Genomic DNA, 20,777 nt, shown 5'->3' with positions numbered 1-20,777 from the left:
AGATTTTCCTTTTTTTGGTCAAATATTGCATTTTAGCACTGCAGCACTGTGGAGTATTCCGACTTTAAAAAATAATAATTATAATAATAAATTATATCCAGGATCTGAATCAACTTAAAGGGGAACACTGTTTTTTTTTTTTAATTGAGTCCTTTAATCGCTTAGTTTGTGTTCACAAAGTAAGGAATTCTAATCTGGTTTCCTATCGCCATCATCGTAGCCAACAGTGGGTGTAAAACTGCATTCATGTTCTTCTTTCATTTCACCTTTATATGTTAAATGTAAACAGCTGGGTGACACACTGACACACATGTTATGGTTTTGCAATTAACTGCATAGATTTCGGTGCAAGGGTTTTAATTTCTTCTCCGAGGTTTATGGGTCGGATCTCTTCAGACTCTGGGACACGCCTCCTCAGCTGGTCACATCAGCTTAAGAGTTCTGACCATCCACTGCGGGGTTTTTCATGTTTACTTTTATTTATTTATAGAGCACATTTAACAACAGTCAATAGAATGCCCAAGGTTCTGAGCAGCTGACAGGCATGACATGGAATGCTAAAGCATCCAAAAAATAAAATTGTGCTGGTAAGAAAAGTATCTTCATTGTGTGGAATAGATATAGAGCTTTGAGTTCTCAAACCCGGTAAATAGACCAATAAAATACCTTATAGTATGAAAAAAAGTCTGATTCGAGTTATCTGTCATTCCAGGACCCTTCTGTGATAATATCAAACAACAAAGGCGATCTTATGACATCTCAAGATTTTACCTCTGAGGATATGTATTTGTTATTTAAATTATTAATTAATTACACAGATAAATAAATAAATAAATGCAGAAGGTTTTTTTTTGTTTTATTCTGTTTTACTTTCATCCCGTCCTACTTTGGGAGGGATTGTGGTCAGATAAAGGGATAAGAATAACGAAAGAAGGGGGCAATAGTTTGGTCTGTTTTCTATCTGAATCTGTTCTGTACATTAAAAGTAGGCAAATAAAGTAAAAAAAATAATAAAAAATTGTACAACAACCACCAAGATATGTAAAAAGCATTAAAGAGGACAGGATAAAAATAGTAGAATACCGTATTTTCACGACTATAAGGCGCACTTAAACGTCTTTTTTTTCCCTCAAAATGTGCGGTGCGCCCTATGGTGCGGTGCGCCCTATGTGTGTTGTAACTGCGACTTTTGAGACCACCTCATTGAGGAGATGATGAAAGAGTGGCTGAATGTAAGGAGACCAGGTGTTTTTTTTCCACTCATCACCATTAATCTGTGACTCCATGCGTGCCCATCTCACAGCTGATGGGAAAAACATGGGGAAACAAATTAACGCTGTGCTCGCTGTTCAACCGCTCGACATCGGTGTGAACCGGACCCAGCAGGTGCAGCAGAAGCAGCGAGTTTACATGCAAAGTCAATGGTTGACGCGCGTATAGGCGCAGCAAAAGGTCCTGCAGCGCGTTTTGGTGCAGCACGTCGGGAGCGTTTAAGCATCTGATGCACCGCCAACGCGCTGCTGCTGCTCAGATGGAAAAATTGAAGTTTTGCTGCTGGACGCGCCGCATCAACCAATCAGAGAAGCTGATCTGGGAGCTGGCAGCGAGACAGACAGCGCTCTGATGACATATGATATTAACGCAAATGAAAAGGTACTAGAATGAACAACGATTTTCATAAATTAAATTTTTCCTTATTTTTTAATAAATGAAAGAGGAAGGCAGATTGCACAATACCTTAGTTTTTCTAAGAGAGTTCCTGACTACTCTTACGATGATGTGTTTATTTTGTCCAACAGAGAGACAGCCCTGGGGGGAAACTGTCTCTATGTTGCTTTGTTTTGCCATTAGCGCTATGCTGAAATGGAGCGGGTAAAGTTGATCAAGATAATCTATTTTACCGGTATATCAAATATTTCTTCGGTATCAGACAAAATTAGTTTGACTATATTAAAGGCATTGTGGAGGATTTTCATATTTTTAAAAAAAAGATCTGCCTTTTTCTAGCTGTGGACCTGAACAGGTCATCGATGCCTATCCAGTAGGAGGGAATCCTACCAAGTCCATGACCTGATGCAGTCATCTGGGTTTCTTTGGAAAAAAAAAAATTAATTTTATTGCCACATCGCCACTCAGGTCACTGTTAAAAAATAGATAAATGAATAAATATAAATATAAAATAAATAAAGCTTATAACCAATCTGACTGGATATCTGACTGAGGTGTTTGTGTAAAGTGCCCTCAGATGAAATGGGTTGTGAACTGGTTTCATATGAATAATCTGAATTGCATTGCATGGAGGAAAATTTCAGTCCCAAGGATCCTATCTGTAGACCTAATGGTTGCATTTTGGAACTCTTCTGTTTTTTTACATGACCAAACCAGACATCCAAAGTCTCCCGGAAGTTCTGGGAGTCTCCCTGATATCGTTAGTTGTTTACGGATGCCAGGATTTTATACTCTGCGAGGTGGTGTTTTTTAAATGGAGTGAGAGCGGGCAGGCAATAATTCATGCATCATGTGCGGATAAGAACTATTTCAATTGCGCAGGAACAACAAGAGAGAGCGAAGTGTGAGGAGGAGGTTGGTGGTGAAACCTGTGTAGCGTGTCTGTCCAAAGCGATGCTCTGATCAACCAGCGTTCCAGGTGACTGGTTGATTAGAGAGCTGATTGGATCTGTCCGATAGGTTTCGGGTTACTCTCTGACAGTCACTTAGTTACCACTCAAAGCAGTGCATCCTGTAAAACGGCAGAGGTTGAATCCTCGAGTAAAAACAAAAATATAGGACAAATTTTACAGCAGAATATACTAAAGTATATCCACATCTAGTGAAGGTGAGGAACAGTGGTGAATCTAGACCAAATATACCAGGGGGCCAGGAGGGGGGCAGCATGTTTTCATGGGGGCACTGAAAAGCATGAAATAAATAATCAGGGCAAGAGATTCAAATATATTAATATAGCTGCATGAAGTGAAATTTCTTTTCAATTAGGTTCAATAGAAATTCTATTTCTTATTAGGTCAATATACATTTATAATTTAGGAATTTTGCATATTTTTGACTTGATTTAAGTTAAAACTACTGTTTTCCCATAACATTTGAATTAGAACTCAAGAAAAACTGTTAAATTAATCTGTAAAAATTAGAGTATTTTTTTATTTGTTGTGTAAAAAAAAAAAAACATTTGGCAGACGAAAACTGGGATCCTATCTCAGTACCACTGAAGCTATCACCTTATTGTTTTTGAATAATTAGTAAAACAGAATATTTAAAGAAAAAGAATGAAGTAGTTCCAAAGGACCTATCAGTAACTATGTCTGTTCCAGTGCATATCATCATTAGAATTTCTGGCCCCCGTTGGCCCCTGTCTAGAACCGGCAATGGTTAGGAATGATGACACCGTGGCGAGGTGCACTGTATGCTGAAGTCCCATGAAAAACATGAAGCACAACCGATGTTCAAGGCTACATGATTGAAAGTATTTAAAATGTAAAAGAAAAGGCCAATACTGTTCTGTTTTGTGTTGTGTTTGGTCTGTGGTTCCCCGGGGGGTAAGCATCTCCCTGAAATGAGTTTTTGGAACTTGGGATGCCTGCCAAAATGAGATAGATGTGCACAAAAAAGACTGAATGACTGTTCCAGGAATGCTGTTGAAGGAACTACAATTTCTGCAGGCCTTTTACTTCCATACAGACGGTATGTTTGAGGATCACCTCAGGTTAACAGAGAATGTTGTTCCTATGAGCTGGAAATAGTCCACAGTGGAAGCAGTATTGTTGAGAAGAGTGAGGGGAGATAGCATCAGCAGGGTTCTCTGGGAGTCCGCCAGCATCTTCTCCATTTTTATCAGGTTTAGCATCCATTGGTTCTGAATGCTCCAATGGATAATTTGGTTCAGTTAATAGAAAATTAATTTATAGGTCTGTGTTCATACCCAGAGTGCCGAATATATTCATGTCTGATTCTGAATTCAATAATTCATTTTTTTTCCCATGTTTACAGGTTTATCTTGGCAAGAATGGGGCAGTGGAGGTATATGCAAACTCAACGATCCAACCCAATTCCCCTATCCACAGTGATCTACTTCTTGACGATCAGGGCTCACATATCTACATTATGACCAAAAACACAGTAAGTTTACATAAACAAACACACAGCATGGGACAGGCAGGCCTCCTTCATTTAAAATATTCAGCAGGTGTATCATAACAGATGTGGCCATCTCCCTCTATTCAGCCACTTACCCAGATGTCTTCATTAATAAGAATGAACATGGATCTCATTCATCAATTTATGCTTTGACAGAGTTTTTCATGCATGCTTCCTCAAGCTGCGTCTCCCTCAAGAAAAACTACAAGCTATGTCAAAAAAACAGAGAAGCCAGCTGGCAGCTGAGGTCAGAGGTCACTAACCCCAGTGAGATTGGCACAGCAGTCAGCAGGAGGTGTGAGGTCATTCCTAACAATAATATTGATCTACAAAAATGGCCTGTATTGTCTTGGCACGCTCCCTACAGAGTGTGTGTGGGAGGCTGTAGATGCTGATAAATGATGATGAGGAAACTGCGGGTCTTTACTCTGAATGGTTAATGTCAGATGTAGAATCAAAATGTCTTGGTCTGAGCTGTTCTTGGATTAGGACATATTACAGAATATTGATGTTTCAGCAAAGCTGCTCTGGCTGCTTTGCTCTTTTTAAATGTAGAGTTAGAGATTTAAAAGGCTTCATACTAAGTTATTTGTGAAATAAAGCTTGAAAACCCTTTAAATCTGGGTGGAATTCATATTCAGCACACAATATCTGAACTAACTTTACTGTCTCTGGAAAATGGCTTAAGATGATATATTGTGAATTGGTGCTATATGAATAAGCTAAATTTAATTGAACTTAAAATACCTGATGTTTCACTGCATTTGATTAACCTTAAGGATTAAAAATGTCTCTAGCATCTGTCTATACTTGTTTTTGTAAATGGTAATGTTAAATTTACACTGCACAGTAAATGTTGCAGTATTAAAGTAACACTTTAAGTGTACATTTGGTCCCACTCTGACTTAGTGTGGAACCAAACGTACTCTTAAAGTGTTACTTTAACACTGCAGCTTTACTATGTACATTCAGTCAGTCACCTACTGTATTCAAGCAGCAGTTCACACGCTGATGGCAGCCGGCGACATTCTAGCCACAGCTGGGCGGCATCTGGCCATCTGACCACTAGCAGGAGGCAAAGCAGGTGAAAAGTTTAGGGTGCGTTCACACTGAATGAGTTTTGTGCGTCAAAACCTCTTAAAAAACGAAATTTGGATGCTGGGTTAAATCAGCAATTTTTCAATAAATTTTTTTTCCCACACTTCGACAGTCTTGATGCTCTTCGCTGCGGTTTTATTTACTTTATGAGTTAGAAAAATACAATAGCAGCCATTCAAAATGGCCCTTCCAAGTCAAAAGCCAGCCTCCAACTTCCAGCCACTGGAGTGACCCCCTCTTGCATATTTCTTTACTCTGACTCCACCCTTTTACTGATAACAGGATCTGATCAGGAGAGGACGCTTCTCTTTAGATCTTAATGTCCACAAATCAAATCAGAATATTTTAGTACAAATATTGATGTTTATAAAGAAATTGTAGGGGACCATCCAAGGGCCAATCAAGGAAAGTGAGGAAATTTTGAATGGCTACTACTGTAGTTTTGACCGTTTTTTTTTTAAGCAAGAAAGTCCACCTTCAAACATCATCTGTGCTGGAATCAGATGCTTTGATGCCCAAAATGTGTTCAATGTGAACTGACAATAAGGACACAAAGACAAACAGAAGTGGGGGTTAATCTGGCAACCCACCCCAATATTCTGAGCCACCTTTCCACCTGTAGTTTCTCTAAGCAAAAGAAGGTGATAACTGGGTAAAGCCTTTCTCTAACCCAAAGGTGTTCAAAACCCCAGGGGACATGTATGACTAAACAGACATCTCCCAATGTTTGTATTGTGTTAAGAAAGATTTAAAGTCCAAATTAAGAAACTAAATAAAAAAATACTCTTCAGCATGTTGCAACAAAGTGAGATACAAATCATCAAATGTCTTTGAAGTTAATTGAAGCTGCAATTCTTAAGCTTGAAATCAAGCAAGTTAAAAACATTTATTTCTTTCTACTTCCACTTACTTATGTGAATTTTAGCCTCACTGCATTATTAGATTTGATATATTTCTGTTTTGAAGTTAAAGCTTTTTGTTTTGTAAAAATAACATTGCTAAAATTGGACTTTATAAAGAAAATATGAGAATATGCTACTCTTGCTATTTAACATTTAGAATGATGTGTTCCTCATGTATGTGAGGATCTAAGTTCTGCTTGTTCTTCTGTCATTTTCAGGTAGAGAAGCGTCCTGTAGCAGAATGCGGAGATCACTTGGACTGTTTGTCCTGTCTCTCTGCCAGAGACCCTTACTGCGGTTGGTGTGTCCTTGAAGGACGGTGGGTGTTCAGTTTGAGTTTTATCTCCCCTGCTTCTTTCATGTCTCCATTTATGATCCTGTTATGTGTAATCCTGCCATGATGTTTCAGTTGTGGCCAGCGGTGGGAGTGCCAGCGAGGCTCTTTGCAGGGCCAGTGGTTGTGGAGTTTCAATCAGACGCAGCAGTGCCTCAGCATACAGCGCCTCAGCCTCTACAACATCAGCCGTGGAGAGAAAGCAGATGTAATACAGAGAAGTTCATATAAAAGCCATGCGCCTCATTTTGCTGTTTAGCATTGTTTTATACCATGGTTGTAGTAATGAAACTCTACTTTTACCCACTTTATGAGGAACACTACAGTCATGTTTGATTTCTTTACTTTCTATCCTTCCACATAATGTTTGTTCCCACTCAGATTGCTTTATCAGTGGAGGGTCTGCCCAGTCTCCAACAAGACGAGGCCTACTCCTGCTTCTTTCAGGACACAGAAACCCCTGCCCTGCTCACCACCACTGGTGTTATATGCTCCACGCCGGACGCCAGCAGCCTGCCCCCCATCAGTCAGGGAGACGGTTAGTTTCTATTCATATTTTATATTTATGCATAAAATATGTTATTAAGGTTGGAAAAAGAAATATTTATTACAAGTTTACATGGAATCAAAAAATGTTGGTACTGCGTCAGATATAGATACCACCACTGGTGTTTTTCTTTTGTAAAATCACACCTTACCCATATATGTTTTAATGTTTGACAGCGTCTGGTGTGATATTAGTCTGATATCTGACCACTCTAATTGGCATATTTAATTTACATTAGCTCTCATCCTTGCTTCTAAGCATTCTTCACGGATTCTGGATATGTCTGAGGTTACCTTTTTGTGAGGATTTTTGTTAAGGCTTATCTTAGCCCAGCTTCACTTCTTCCAAAGCTACCTCCAATGTGTATTTCAGAATGTAGTTGTGTTGAAACCTCCAGTTGATTTCAAGTTTCAGGTGAAGTTGAACGATTTGGAGGAAGCCCTCCTTTTTTAACATTTTGTCAAGTTTGTAGAATTCACTGTCAACAGTATATGATCCTGCTATCAGCATGTTTGCTGAATGGATACACTTTTCAATCTGCCTGAAAGAAATTAACTAGATGGCTTATGACCTGTATTTGAGGTTAGATGCAGATATAACTCAAAATTTTAGAGTTGATGGCAATTTTTATTGAATAATTGAATAATCAATTTAAAAAATGATAGACAAGCTTAGCCTCTGGCTGTTCCTGTAAAATCAAATTCTGAAACCTTTAAAAGCACTTTTTGACGTATGTTTATTATTTCTATACCTGGGCATAAAAATTACAATTTTTTTACAATTTTTTCATGAAATAGCTTGTTTTTCAAGTAATTTGTACATTACTTAGATTATGTCAGTGGTATCTTGTATTATCATATCCACATGTAACAATTAGGTTTAAGAAAATCTTATCACCCGAAAGGTTTAAAACAATGCTTGACTTTGTGAAAGCAGAGTTATTGTTAAATCCTTTATATCAGAAACATTTTCAAAACTCAAATTGCATTTCAATACTTAAAAGTTTTCTGTTTCTGCTCCTCTGAGTATCTGAAGAAATGTGATCTGCCATTTTTTGATGGGCTTTTTTTGCTATTGTTGTTTTTTTTGTCTTTTTTTTCAAACTATTTTTTTTTATTTATAAAGACTTTTTAAAATACTTAATGTTCACAAAAGGTAGCACAATAATGCTGCATAGAGTTCTAACTGAATCTAGGAGAAATATGCAGCTTTTGATCGAATGGCAAAATGTTACAGTCGATTCTGCTAAAAGGATTAACTGATCTCAATGTTTTTGTTTTTTTGTGTCTCCTATTGCAATGCAGAGTTTGTAACCGTGACGTTAACTCTGCGTTTCATTAACGTGACTGTAGCCGAGACAGAATTCACCTTCTACAATTGCAGCCTGGTGCAGGAGCTTTCTGGCCGCAGACCGTGAGTATAGGTGCCATTCAGGAAAGTAAAGAGTAAAGATTTGATGTTTGTCATGATGGTTTTATTTCTGGATAATGGCCACCTGACCAGGACCCAGTCTTTTCTAAAAATGTAAATCCAGTCTTTTTCAGAGTAGTGATGAACAAGTCTCTACATGCTAGATCTAAGATCCTTTTAAGCCTTCCACATTTATCTGTCATGAAAGTTGCTGGAAAAAAAAATTCTGACGCCTTTTGGAATACTTACAGGTTAAACGAAAGTCTACTTTCTATTGAAAATACAAAGACAACTGTTTGGTTAGTAACAGTTGACCTTGAAGCGGCAGCTCGGTTTGCCTTTTATTTTGAAATATTAAGAAGATCCAATTTTACAGTAACTACTCCCTCTCACACAGCGAGATGTTTGAAAGTGAAATAATCAACAACTTAAGGCCTAATGGCTTGAAAAACAAGATCTTAAATGTTCTTATATCTTATAAGAACCTTGAATGAACTGAACCAATAGGAGATTTTTCAAACCTTTACAAAACACAATGATTGTAAATCTGCCAGGAATATAAGATCTATGCATCTCTACCGTAAATCTAATTCAGGCTTATAGAACCTTTCTGTTTGTCACATCCAATGTTGGACTGAAGACATTAAGAAAATGTGCTTAGAGAGTATTTACCATGAGATTTAACAGATTTGCTTTATTTGGAGTTGAAATTCTGATCTTAATCTCTTGTTCTACCTGCATCCCTGCCAGATGCCAAGGGTGTGTGAGCAGCCGCTGGGGGTGTAACTGGTGTATCCATGAGCATGTCTGCACACATAAACACACCTGCAGCCAAGGAGTCACCGTCCACAACCGACACGTAAGTCATCCGTAGGTCCAGCGCTCTTTTCAACCCTTCCAGTCAGACGAGGAGCTAAAAGCACTTGGTTTTTCCTCATAGTCCCCTTAGTTGACTTGAGCAGTTTTTCTTCATTTAGTTTGTTTTGCTTTTTTATATCCATTTGACTTAATCCATAAACATTCTTTTTATATCATTTTGCATTTTTTCTTTGTTTCTCCAAATCATTTATTTCATCCTAATTTTTTTTTCTCCCCCCGCCTGCTTTTTTTTTCTGCCTCGTCTTTGCTCGTGCTTCTCCATCATCAAGTTCACACCACAAACACCCACCATCCCGCCACCAACTCGAAATCCAACCCCGTCGCCTCCTTCTGTTCTGACTGCTCCAACAACAACAACAAGAGCCGTTACAACAACACAGTCACCACCCACAGAGACATCTACCCCCACCACAGCAGCTGTCTCCACAACCACCATTACAGAAACCCCCACCACCAGCCCCAATGCTGAATCCAGCACCTCAGTTTCCTTCTCCACAACTTCCCCTTTTGTCGGGCTCTCCACCCAGACCAGCACGGCAGACACTGATGTCTCCACAACAGATGGAAACCTCTCCAGCACAGAGGCAGTCACAAGACAAACTGTTGGTTCTCTCAGTGGCTCGTTAGAAGATGAGGAAACCTTAAATGCCACAGATGGAATGAGCCACACATCACTAAGCAGCACCACTGGCTACATAGACTCTTCGCAGAGAATGTTAGTCCCTTCTAGTGAAGCCTTGAGTTCTTCCCCTGAGATAAACCTCACTACTACTAGTGAAGTGGCCCCTTTGATAGACCACTCTATCAGCGAGGTCGAGGAGTTCATTCCTCTGACCACTTCTGAGGAGAATGTCTCACCTACGAGGATGAATGACAGGGAAAAATCACAGAAAGAACCAGGGGTGGACTCTGAAGTGACTCCATCTGTCGCCCGTTCGTTCTTCCCGACCCCATCACCAGAAACAGTTGTTGATGTCAGTCTTGAATCTCCAACAAACCTTCAGTCTGATTCTTCTTTTGAGGCTTTTACTTTGGTGAGTTTAGAGGCTTCCATGAGAGCGTGATGCAAAACATGTTTAGTGAATCTCTGAAAGAATCTACTGTTTCCGCAATGAGCCGGAAGGAGAGATTAACCTCACAAAACGAGCTACACATTTTATCTAAAACACAAACAAAATATAGAAATATTACGTAGGCGAAAAGATGTGGGGTATTTTTTGTTGTTCTTAATGAAAATGAAATAGTGATTGTGCCTTTGTAATTATGCCCCATTATTCTGATATCTTTACATGATTACAGTAGAAATCCAGCTGTTCTGTGAAAACCTTCAGAGGTTTTTAGAGAACATGTGTGAACAAACAGAATCATGAAGACCATCAAAATACAGCAGATACTTCAGGGAAAAAGCTGCGGACCGAGGCAGTGTTGGGTTATAACCCACAAACTTTGAATTTCTCACAGAGCACGTTTTAATCCATAATCAGAAGGGGTTAGCTTCTCCACCTAAACTGACAGGCCAGGCATGGAGGGGATTAAGGCCAGAAGCCGCCAAGCTAATTTTGTTGCAGCTTCACATGTCTAGCCTTAATTGAGGAATTTTAACAAGGAATTCATTATTGAAAAAAAAAAAAAACAGGGAACTTCCTGTTCGTAGGTTGCTACCAAAGATTAAGGGGTTCTGTCAAAGGTGGAAAAAAAAAGGTCTTCAATCCAAATAGACCATAATCCAACCCATTATAGTTTGGCTGAAAAATACCTTCCGCCATCCTAACCATAAAGCATTGTTGCAATGGCATCATGTGGAGATCATTTTTTTTTAGCAGGGGCAGAGCAGCTGCTGTGAAATGATTTGCAGAGGTATGGATCTATGTTCCACTGAGCAATAATTGGTTGAAAAGACATTGAAAAGAAGGCAGGATTTACGTCCAAACCACGTCTACATTTGGTTGAAAAGATAAAGATGAAAAGGTGTAATTTAATGAATTTAGCTTTAATAAGTTAAAAAATTAAAACAATCATTTTCATAATGATCACTGAGTCTGGGAACGATCATTTTTGCCCAAATATAGCAACATCTCACTCCTGGCATCTTCCAGCGGTGACGTCACGGTGCGGTAAGCCTAGCGCCATTCTCCTGGTTTACAAGCAAAATCAATGGGAACTACTAGACACATCTGCAATCAACAACAATTATTGAAGATTTCCAGAGGACTTCACCATTGAAATTCACTAGAGCTATAGTTAAACTGACAATGCCCACGTACATGGTAGTTGGATGTTGTAATATATCTGGTAAAAGTGGATAAAAAAAAAATTAGTTATTTAATCTTTCCGATTCATGATCCTCCACTGTCATTGGATTGCCATCTTGAGGAGGGAGGATTTACCATCGAACATCTGGCCAGAGAAAAAACATGTAATATGTAGCCAACATTTGGAAGAAGAATGTTTTCAAGATGACTTGGATAATAGCGCGTTGTGACAAACAACACTGGGACTTGCTCAACAGCTGATACCGCACTGTGACGTCAAAAACCTGTAGGGGGCAGTAGCACTCTTTGACAAACATGGATATCTATCGTAAAGCACATTCAATTGAAAATTACTCATAATTAAAAACAATTATCATTTATTGAATAGTATTTAATAATTCCATATTTACAGTATTTTTAGAAGTTTGAATTCTGAATATGACCGGACCTTTCCCTTAAAAAGATGTCTATTTTTGTACGAGCGGGACAGAATCAGACTGACCAAACATTGGCGAATTTTTTTTTTATTCTTGGACTAAATGTAGACTATGAGATCGATCAGATTTAGCCTAAATACCAACGTCTAATTGATGCCTGGTGTTTGGTTGGGTGGACGATTCTGGAAGAAAACCTGTAAGAAGCTTCAAAAGACCTGAAACAGGGACTCAGCCAAACATGTAATGGAACGGTTGTAATTAAACTGCCTGGTCTGATTAACTGAGCAGGAGCTATTCATTAAAGGAAAATTGGAAAATGTATCAATTTATAGATATAACCAAAGCTAATGGACATACCATCCATCAGTTGTTGCTCTATCACAGAGTAAGGGGGAATAAATACAAATGCCTCACTTTTCCGATTTCCACTTGTAAAGGCTGTACAAACAATATGTTGGTTCCCTCTCATTCATAAAATAATGTGTTTGTTTATGAGATAAACTACCTGCTAGCTTAGCATAAATCGTTGAGTTTGTTAGGAAAGTTTCCGCTTGGCTCTTTGCAATCATGTTAATGTTCATCTACCACCACATCAGAAATTCTTTCAGATTCACAGGTCAGAACCTGATTTATTAATCTCTTTAAAAAAATAAATGCTTGCTGTTTATTTTACTTACGAGTCTTCATACTAACCTCTTACCCACAAGAAAAGATGAAAACTTCACCAAATAATCATTATTTCTTCAAAAATTCCAAAATGATTCCTTTGTTAGATCTTGTTAATGCCAGAGGATAAAAGCTTTCATATTAGGCACCAGTGTTTACTGCACTACACTTATAGGTTTGTTAAAGCCTCTATGGTTTATAAATCTTGCTGTGATGGCTGAGGAATCAATGCAGTCTCCAATGTGTGGATGCAGCAGAGTAATTTAAAGCATTAACCTGACAGGTTTTATTGACTCATCTGCTCTCTCCATATCATTTTTGCTCACCTCATTAAGTCCTACAGGCAGGTAATGACATTGAGCTAACTCAGCATTTCCTTTGACATACAAGCATGTTGCTGTATGCATATCTCTAACCTTCTACTATACTTCTACATTCTTCTACCTCCTACATTATAAATAATATTATTTTTTGCTACATGATTTGCCTTTTTTTTTTAAGCTGAAAAAATGTGGATCATTTTATTGCTGGTAGAGCCGATCAGATAAGCATGGCTGTTTTGTCTGTTCATGGTTTGGGAGATTGAAAAAAATGATTCACTTCCTGCCAAACTGATAACATTTTAGTGGATTGCAGCAACTGCTATGAATCAGGACATTTTCTAGTATTTAGAGAGGAAGTGTTGAGTTTATAATGTTATACAATGTGTGAGCAGGAATGCCCGTGTGTGGAGCGGATACAGGATTCTTCTCTACTCCCTGTCAACGTGGAGAGAAAGATCACATTGGTGGGCCAACACCTCCATCTTTTTCAGGTAAAAAGAAAAGACACTACAAGTAAAAACTCGCACAACATTCCTGTTCATTTTGGCTCAATGTTGCAGGACATAATTTTCTTTTTGTTTAAAAAGGGGGAAAATATCACTTATGTCCTTAAAGAAATTGCAAATTATAAGCCAAAGAGAGCTATGTTTCTTCTTCTCTTTGTGTTTCAGGATGAGGATTTGGATTATGAGTGTGTGTTGGATGTGGAGAATCGGTCCGTAGTGGTTGAGGCCTCCGTAGAACCAGATGCTGGTCAACCATCAGTCTTCTTTATCACCTGTCAGCCACACCAAGTCAGTAAAAAGCTCCTCTTTGATCTGAGAGTAAATATAGGTAGAATAACAAAGATTATTACATATTAAACCTTTGATCTAATGTCTAAGCAGGTGTTGTTTTAATATATATACATGATTTAAGTGGTTTAACATTTAATTATAATTATTCACCTATAGTTCTTGTCAAAAGTTAACATTTAGACATGTTTATCAATGTCAAATTACATTTGGGGCTTTTAACGGTTTATTTTTCAAGGAAAACAACTTTGAGTTTCCTACTCAAAGTCTTAAAATATGCAAGTAAATTTTATGAAGTTGGGTTACGACTAATCTAACAAACCAAAACAACTCTGTTGAAATTCAATAAACAAGGATGAGCGGGATTTGGAAAGATAAAAATGTGAAACATTTATTACACCCTGGCTTCCTTATGTACAGTACATGTTGCTCTCCATTGTTTACTATCATGATTTCTGTCACACGGGTGACATCATCAACGCCACCACATCACAAAGGTATCACCTGAGAAGCAACGGCAGCGGGACAGAGGGCACTCAGCTTGCCAGCGGGGGGTTAGACCCAGCTTTTCTTTTGGAAGAGAGCGAAATGCCGATTGTTAGCGGGTTGAAAAACACGTGTAAACCCGTATTTTCAGTGGGAAATAGGCTATTGTTAGCACCCAGGCTAGGCTATTGTTGCTATCTCTTGAAAATTAAAACATGCAGCAGAACAGACACTTAGCTTTTTATTTCTGCCTGGCATTGTTACTTCTGCATGCAGATGTGTATCAACAATTGTGTTCTTTAAGCTGCTCCGTCACTACAACACTTTAGGCTAACCAGCAGTGTAATAGTTGGATAAAACATAAACATAGTGAACACGAGCTGCTTAAAGTCATAAGGAGTTTGCCTTGGTGACCATTTGCCCTAAAGCGAATTGGACCGAACTCTGAACCCTTTGGTACTTTTTTACTACTTCCGATATGGTTGCCAGATCCATTAGATGTATTCCTACTAGAGAGATGTTTTTAGTCAAGAAAACAGTTTCTGCAACAGTAGCAACTCTGACTGTTCAAATTTTACAGTATCTAATATAGAAGTGTATTCCTATTGGAGAGAGAGGGTCAGAAAAATGTTTTAAACAAAGAGGCCTGTTTGGATTTATTTACCACATAATTTAAAGATTTTTAAAATACAGAAAAATATGTTTTTTCTTTGAATATCCTAGTTGTATTATTATCAATTGTGAGCAGCACTCACAATCTCCTGGCACCCTTGTTTGATCTTTTAATAATTACCTGTTTGTGTATAAGAGATTTTTAGGATAATCCTGAAATGTAAACATTTACATTATTTTTATTTTGGCAATAAAAGGGTTTTAAGAAAGCTTTTCAGGTAGAGGTTAGGATTCCAATGTATTTTTTTTTACTTTTCATTGAAGGACAAAGCATTGTATTAACGGTTCAACTGTAGAATAGGACAGAGTTAGCCAGAAGATTAGATTTCACACATTCAGACAACTTTTTCATTTGTGCCAAATACGGGAATGACCCCTAAACCTATTTCTGTTGCAGTACGTTTATTCCCTACTAATGGAGGAATACTCAGCAACAATCAACGTCAGGAGAAAAAACAACTTCCTGATTGACAGCGCTGAGGATCTGCAGGGTGAGTTCTGTTGCTGTATGTCTTTCTATTTGTAGGAAAAAGCCCCTTGATGTGTCACAATCTAATTAAACCAGTTTATTGTGTAATCATCCAATAAATCCCATCCTCTCTTTCTCTTTATCCTCTATTGTCTCAGTGACTCTGTTCAACTGTTCAGTGGGCCGATCAGACTGCAGCAGGTGTCGAACGGCTGACCCAAAGTACGGCTGCGTTTGGTGCGGTGGAGCTTCCAGCTCCAGCTGCGTGTATCGAGACTCCTGTGCTGATGAGATCAAACACACCTGCCCCGCACCTGTCATTCACTTTGTAAGATCCTTTGAAATCCTTACACCTGAAATAGGGATATCTCTACTCTAGATGGAGTTAGAAAGTCTTCTGCTACATAAGAATATTACATGATGGTTTCTGCATTAAGATGCAGAAACCATCATGTGCTGAGAGCAAAGCTTGTTCTTCATGTAGTTGTCAAAAACTTTTTGAATGAAGTCCATGCTGGAGCTTCTTTTCTTTCCTGTACTTTAAGGCATGTTTACCAGATAACAGTTTGAGGTTCAATTGCTGTAGGTGTGTGATGTCTACAACTTTTGGCATAAACTTTGTACTCCATGTATTTGATTATTAGTCTTTATATATCCCTCCACTCTGATTGGCATATCTGGAAAGACTTGGACCTTTATCCATTTTTTATTGCATTGGTATAATCTTGTCGATTGTTTTTTTTAATCTAGTTTCTGTCTCTTTGCTGGGGAGGTAAATATAATAGAATCATTTATTTAAGCCCCTCTTTAAAAAAATAGAAAATAAAGCAAAACATTATTACAGTGGGGACAGTTGATGTTAATCCTTAGGAAACAGCTAAAGGAAAAGAGATATTCCTCTCACCTCCATATCAAGCGAGTATGTGTAAAATCCTGTCTTAAGTTTCTTGAGAGCTAAAATCATTTTCTTTATGCTCCATTGCGATTTTAAAATGTGGAATTGCTAAAAAAAAATGTTTGCTTTGGTTGGATCAGATTAAGATTTTTAGGAACTAATAATTTTGGGGAATTTTAGTCTAAGAATATATGAGGAGGAACTTTTCCCACTGTTAAGGAAGGCGGAAGGTCTTTGTTGTTGTTGTTTTTCCTTAAGGCTCTGAAGGAACCATAATGGCATCATTAACACTTCAACATTAAAGTGACCCAGAAAATATGGACACATCAGCATGTAATTTACCCTCTTCATGGCAATCCCTCCATTAGAACACAATCCTATTGAAATCTGTGGTTAGCGGATGCAGGAATAGCATATTAAGGTGGACTCAGGACAGAGGAGGAGCTCTATGCTAAAATATTATAATATATTCAATTCATTTTGTTTATATAGTGCCAATTTACAACAACCTTGGGATGGCATCCAAGGCACTTTACAGAGACAATTCAGCCAGATCATAGAGTCAAACTGATTCAAAGTTTTCTATCTAAGGAAATCCAGTTGATTGCATCGACTTATTGACTCGATTGCAATCCCTCACACCAAGCATGCTTGTAGCGACAGTGGAGAGCAAAACTCCCTTCTACCAGGAAAAAACCTCCAGCAGAATGAGGCTCAGTGTGAACAGCCATCTGCTGAGGCCGACTGGGGTTCAAGGAGACAGAAGCAGACATAGAAAAAGAAGCAAAGATACAAAAGGCAACTGTCAACCAGCTCCACAGGCGGCCTCGTCCAGGAAACACACAGCCAGGCTGACGAGCTCCGAGATCAAATACCCAGTAGCTTCTGCCAATTCAAACGTTAGCTGGAAGCAGGAAGATAGTTTGCAGTTGTTACCGTGGCAATGCTTCACAAATCAAAATGCGGAATTTCATGAAAAGTAACCAATTACTTGCAAGTTGCTTTACTGGTGGGTGATGCTTGCAAAGGGACAAAAGTTGAGCGCACTGGAAAAGGTTCACACAGCAGGAGCAGTGGGGCTGCGTGCGTATGTAACATGCTAAACATGTGTGTGAGGAAGAGTTTATAAGCGTCTTTATGAAGTAAAGCTGCCCCTAAGAGTATTCATCAGGGTGTGGACTTTTTGCAGAATCATGACGCCATAAAATGTACACAAATGAAATACCACAGGTTCTGGCGCTATAATAAAAGATGGATAAATTTTTTTAGTTACAGTAAAGTTATGATGGTAGTTCACACATTAGAGCAGAGGAACTGTTTCAAACTGTCACATACAGCACATCCTCTTCTGTTTGGAGTGTAGATGAAGTGAAAGATTAGGAGTCAAGTTTAAACATGATGGGCCTGCTTGATAAGACAACGTTTGATTGTGTCATCCATGGGAAAATGTACCAACTACATTTTCAATTTCAAAACAGTGAAAGGGCGCATGAAGGAACGGGTGTCACTTTCTTAGTAACATTTCAGCTTTATTCTACTACTTTTTTGCTCATAAAATAGGTGTATGAAGTTCTTAAAATAAACACTCAAGTTTCCAGTGCCAATTATCCTAGATTCCTTTGAAACCAAAGTAATATATTTTTGTTTGTTTTTTTATTTATGGGGAAAAAAAGGCATAGAGGATGATTTTTCTGGAAACTAAGTGTAAAAAAAACGCCTAGGTCATTTTTTAAATAACTGCTCTTCAGCCATCGAGTGGAAGAATCTTCCAGATACAGTCTGATCTTTTTTCTCTCTTCTGAGGCCTTCCTCTGCTTCTCATAAACTTTTAAGACCGTTTTGTCATGTGCTTCTCAGACTCTTTAAAGTACACAGTGAGATGAAGATGGAGTTACAGTGAATGGCTGGAACCGAAGCTCAGTGGATACAGAAACATTCGAAGTGTTCAGACACAGTATTAGGAGAATTTTTTTTTTAAAAAGATTTGTATTTGGGACTACCAACGGATAAGATTATTCCCCAGAACTTGAAGACAAAAAGCTGATACTTTTTAAAAGCTTAGAAAAAAGTTTCCATTTTTAGGATGGCTGTTGATTGGATGTTCATTTCAAGTCCAAACCATTTGTGATATTTCACAAACTAATTAGAATGTCTTAGTATGTATCCAATAAAATTAAATAAAAGACACAGCTAACTGTTGATAATCAGTCAGAAAATATATGTCATATTTGTGGTTTTCCTGTGTTTTCAGTTGGACCCGTTGTCTGGTCCGATCGAGGGAGGCACAGTGGTGACCATTTCTGGCTCTAATCTTGGTCAGAGGGCAGAGGACATAGAGAGCTCCGTCACAGTGGCCAACGTGCCATGCACCGTCATTCACAGCAGATACGAAGTCTCATCGAGGCAAGCCGTTTGCACAACTCCACACACTCTGCTTGCCTCGAGCAAGCAGCGCATCCATTTTTATATTTATAACAACTGTCATTATGTGTTGTAGGATAGTTTGTGAGACTGCAAGCAGTGGAGGGGAGATTACAGGCAATGCCTTTGTCAAAGTAAGAGGAGGAGGAGATGGGCAATCAGCTCAGATGTTCAGTTTTCAGGTCAGTACAGTCATGATTCTTATTAAATGATTACTTTTGATACGCTCATTTTAACATTGGCACACCTCAAGATCTATAATCTGTTTCTTTTTTTATTTGGACCACATCAAGTAATTAGACTATTATTGAAAGGTTCATTAATTTCATTTAATCATAATCTGTTAAGAAACATATTACATAGATTCTTAACATACATACTAATTCCTTTAAGCTACTATTTATGTTAATTATAACTCTCCACTTACAGTAAAACATCAAGGACCCGAGTAATACATCAGACCCTGAGTATTTATTTTAAATTTGTTCTGGGGAAAAAAATCATTGAGCAGATGAGACATGGGATCATATCTCAATACGACTGAAGCTATCACCTTATTGTTTTTAAACAATTAGTAAAACATTATTTGTAAAGAAAAACATTAAATAGATCCAAAGGACCTATCAGTAACCATGTCTGTTCCAGCGCATATCATCATTAAAATTTGTTTTAAGTATTATTTCTTCATAACAGGGGCCATAACATGGGGCCAGGACATGATTTACAGGGGCACTGGCCCCCGCTGGCCCCTGTCTAGAACCACCCATGATTGTGCCTCATTATAGGAACAGTATATTTATTCATTGAATATGATTGTGTTAATAAATTTTATGAAGATTGTCTCCCTAATGCTTCTGCACACAAAGCATATGCTGATGATATTATTAAAAATGCCCATGAAGAAGTAAGCAGACATCTGCTGAAGAATGATGTTTTACATTGTTTTTGAACATAAAGTGTCTCTTTAAGGTGTTTCCACCTTGTATTTCTGCTTTTGCTTTTTGAATTGGGTGTTTTAGCCAACTTCATGTTGTCAGCCAGGTTCTAGTGAATTCTTAATTCAACAGGCAGTAATGGGACCTGGGAGTGGCTTGCTTTATCCATGTGATTGTATCTGTACACACTATGTACAACAATCACTTGAGAAATTATATCTCTTTAAAGTTTTCTCCTGTCCTTTAAACTGGCTATAAAAACAATGTTTCTCTCAAAGACAACATTAAACTAAACATACAAAGCTAAATATCAATAAATAAAAAAGTTCATACTATTTATAAAAATCTACTGCAAAGAAGTGGATAAACAAACATTTAGCAAATACAGCCATGTTTTGGGGGTAATTTACACCTTGTTCAAAGACAGTGGTTTCTCTTAGGCTCATTTTCTGGTAAATAAACACTGATATGCCTCATTTAAGGAATATGTTGTCTGATGTGGCAGATGACTGAATGCAGCAGTGGGACAAATCACACAGGAAAGGGGGGAAAAAGCTTTTAAGATAAATGTCCAATTAGAAAAAAGCCCCCCTCCCCTCCCCAGCCCCCATGGCTCTTCTTAATTAGTGCCTGATGAAATGTAAGTGAATCACTGCAATCCAAGAGGAACAACGTGTCTGCTTATTTACATCATCGTAAAACATGGTATCTTTTACAGCAATGTTAATGAAACAGATGACAAGGAAGCCTAATTAATACATTACAAGGCTTTGAGGCCACATTTACGTGTTTCCCACAATCCCTTGGGCTCTGTTTTATCTCCCTAATAAATCACATGCTCAGAATTGGCTTATTGACACAATTTTTGTTTTCCTTTTTCCATCCATTTAATATTTACATCCCCCACTTTATATTTGCTCCTTCTTCTCTCCATCCATGTCCAGAATCCAGTTCTTAGCAGCATTTTTCCTTTAAGAGGACCCAAAGCAGGGGGCTCATCTCTCACCATCAGAGGTCGTAAACTGAGGACTGGTCATCCAAGTGAGGTCGGAGTCCTGATAGGAGGAGTGCCTTGCACAGTGTAAGGGTCCCCAAGGGGCGTTTT

The 20,777-nt window shown here is 38.3% G+C and overlaps 1 protein-coding gene across 2 annotated transcripts in view; it reads left to right on the top strand.

Moving 5' to 3' along the window:
- The window catches only part of LOC107100289 (plexin-B1-like), a 101,428-nt gene that overhangs the window by 59,431 nt on the left and 21,220 nt on the right, over window positions 1–20,777 (top strand). Inside the window, exons 5-18 of one of the 2 annotated variants that reach the window (XM_015398721.1) lie at window positions 4,006–4,134; window positions 6,371–6,471; window positions 6,562–6,694; window positions 6,868–7,024; window positions 8,338–8,446; window positions 9,194–9,302; window positions 9,592–10,356; window positions 13,393–13,491; window positions 13,672–13,794; window positions 15,350–15,443; window positions 15,580–15,749; window positions 18,568–18,719; window positions 18,814–18,919; window positions 20,617–20,753. In XM_015398721.1, the coding sequence (XP_015254207.1) occupies window positions 4,006–4,134; window positions 6,371–6,471; window positions 6,562–6,694; window positions 6,868–7,024; window positions 8,338–8,446; window positions 9,194–9,302; window positions 9,592–10,356; window positions 13,393–13,491; window positions 13,672–13,794; window positions 15,350–15,443; window positions 15,580–15,749; window positions 18,568–18,719; window positions 18,814–18,919; window positions 20,617–20,753 (2,384 nt within the window). The remainder of the gene's footprint in view (window positions 1–4,005; window positions 4,135–6,370; window positions 6,472–6,561; window positions 6,695–6,867; window positions 7,025–8,337; window positions 8,447–9,193; window positions 9,303–9,591; window positions 10,357–13,392; window positions 13,492–13,671; window positions 13,795–15,349; window positions 15,444–15,579; window positions 15,750–18,567; window positions 18,720–18,813; window positions 18,920–20,616; window positions 20,754–20,777) is intronic. The other variant, XM_015398722.1, reaches the window with a different exon arrangement.

This window comes from Cyprinodon variegatus, unplaced genomic scaffold, assembly GCF_000732505.1.
Source record: "Cyprinodon variegatus isolate N-32 unplaced genomic scaffold, C_variegatus-1.0 Scaffold955, whole genome shotgun sequence".
NCBI classification, from domain to species: domain Eukaryota; kingdom Metazoa; phylum Chordata; class Actinopteri; order Cyprinodontiformes; family Cyprinodontidae; genus Cyprinodon; species Cyprinodon variegatus.
The sequence above is the reverse complement of the archived record's forward strand: the minus strand, read 5'-3'. Positions and strand labels throughout refer to the sequence as shown.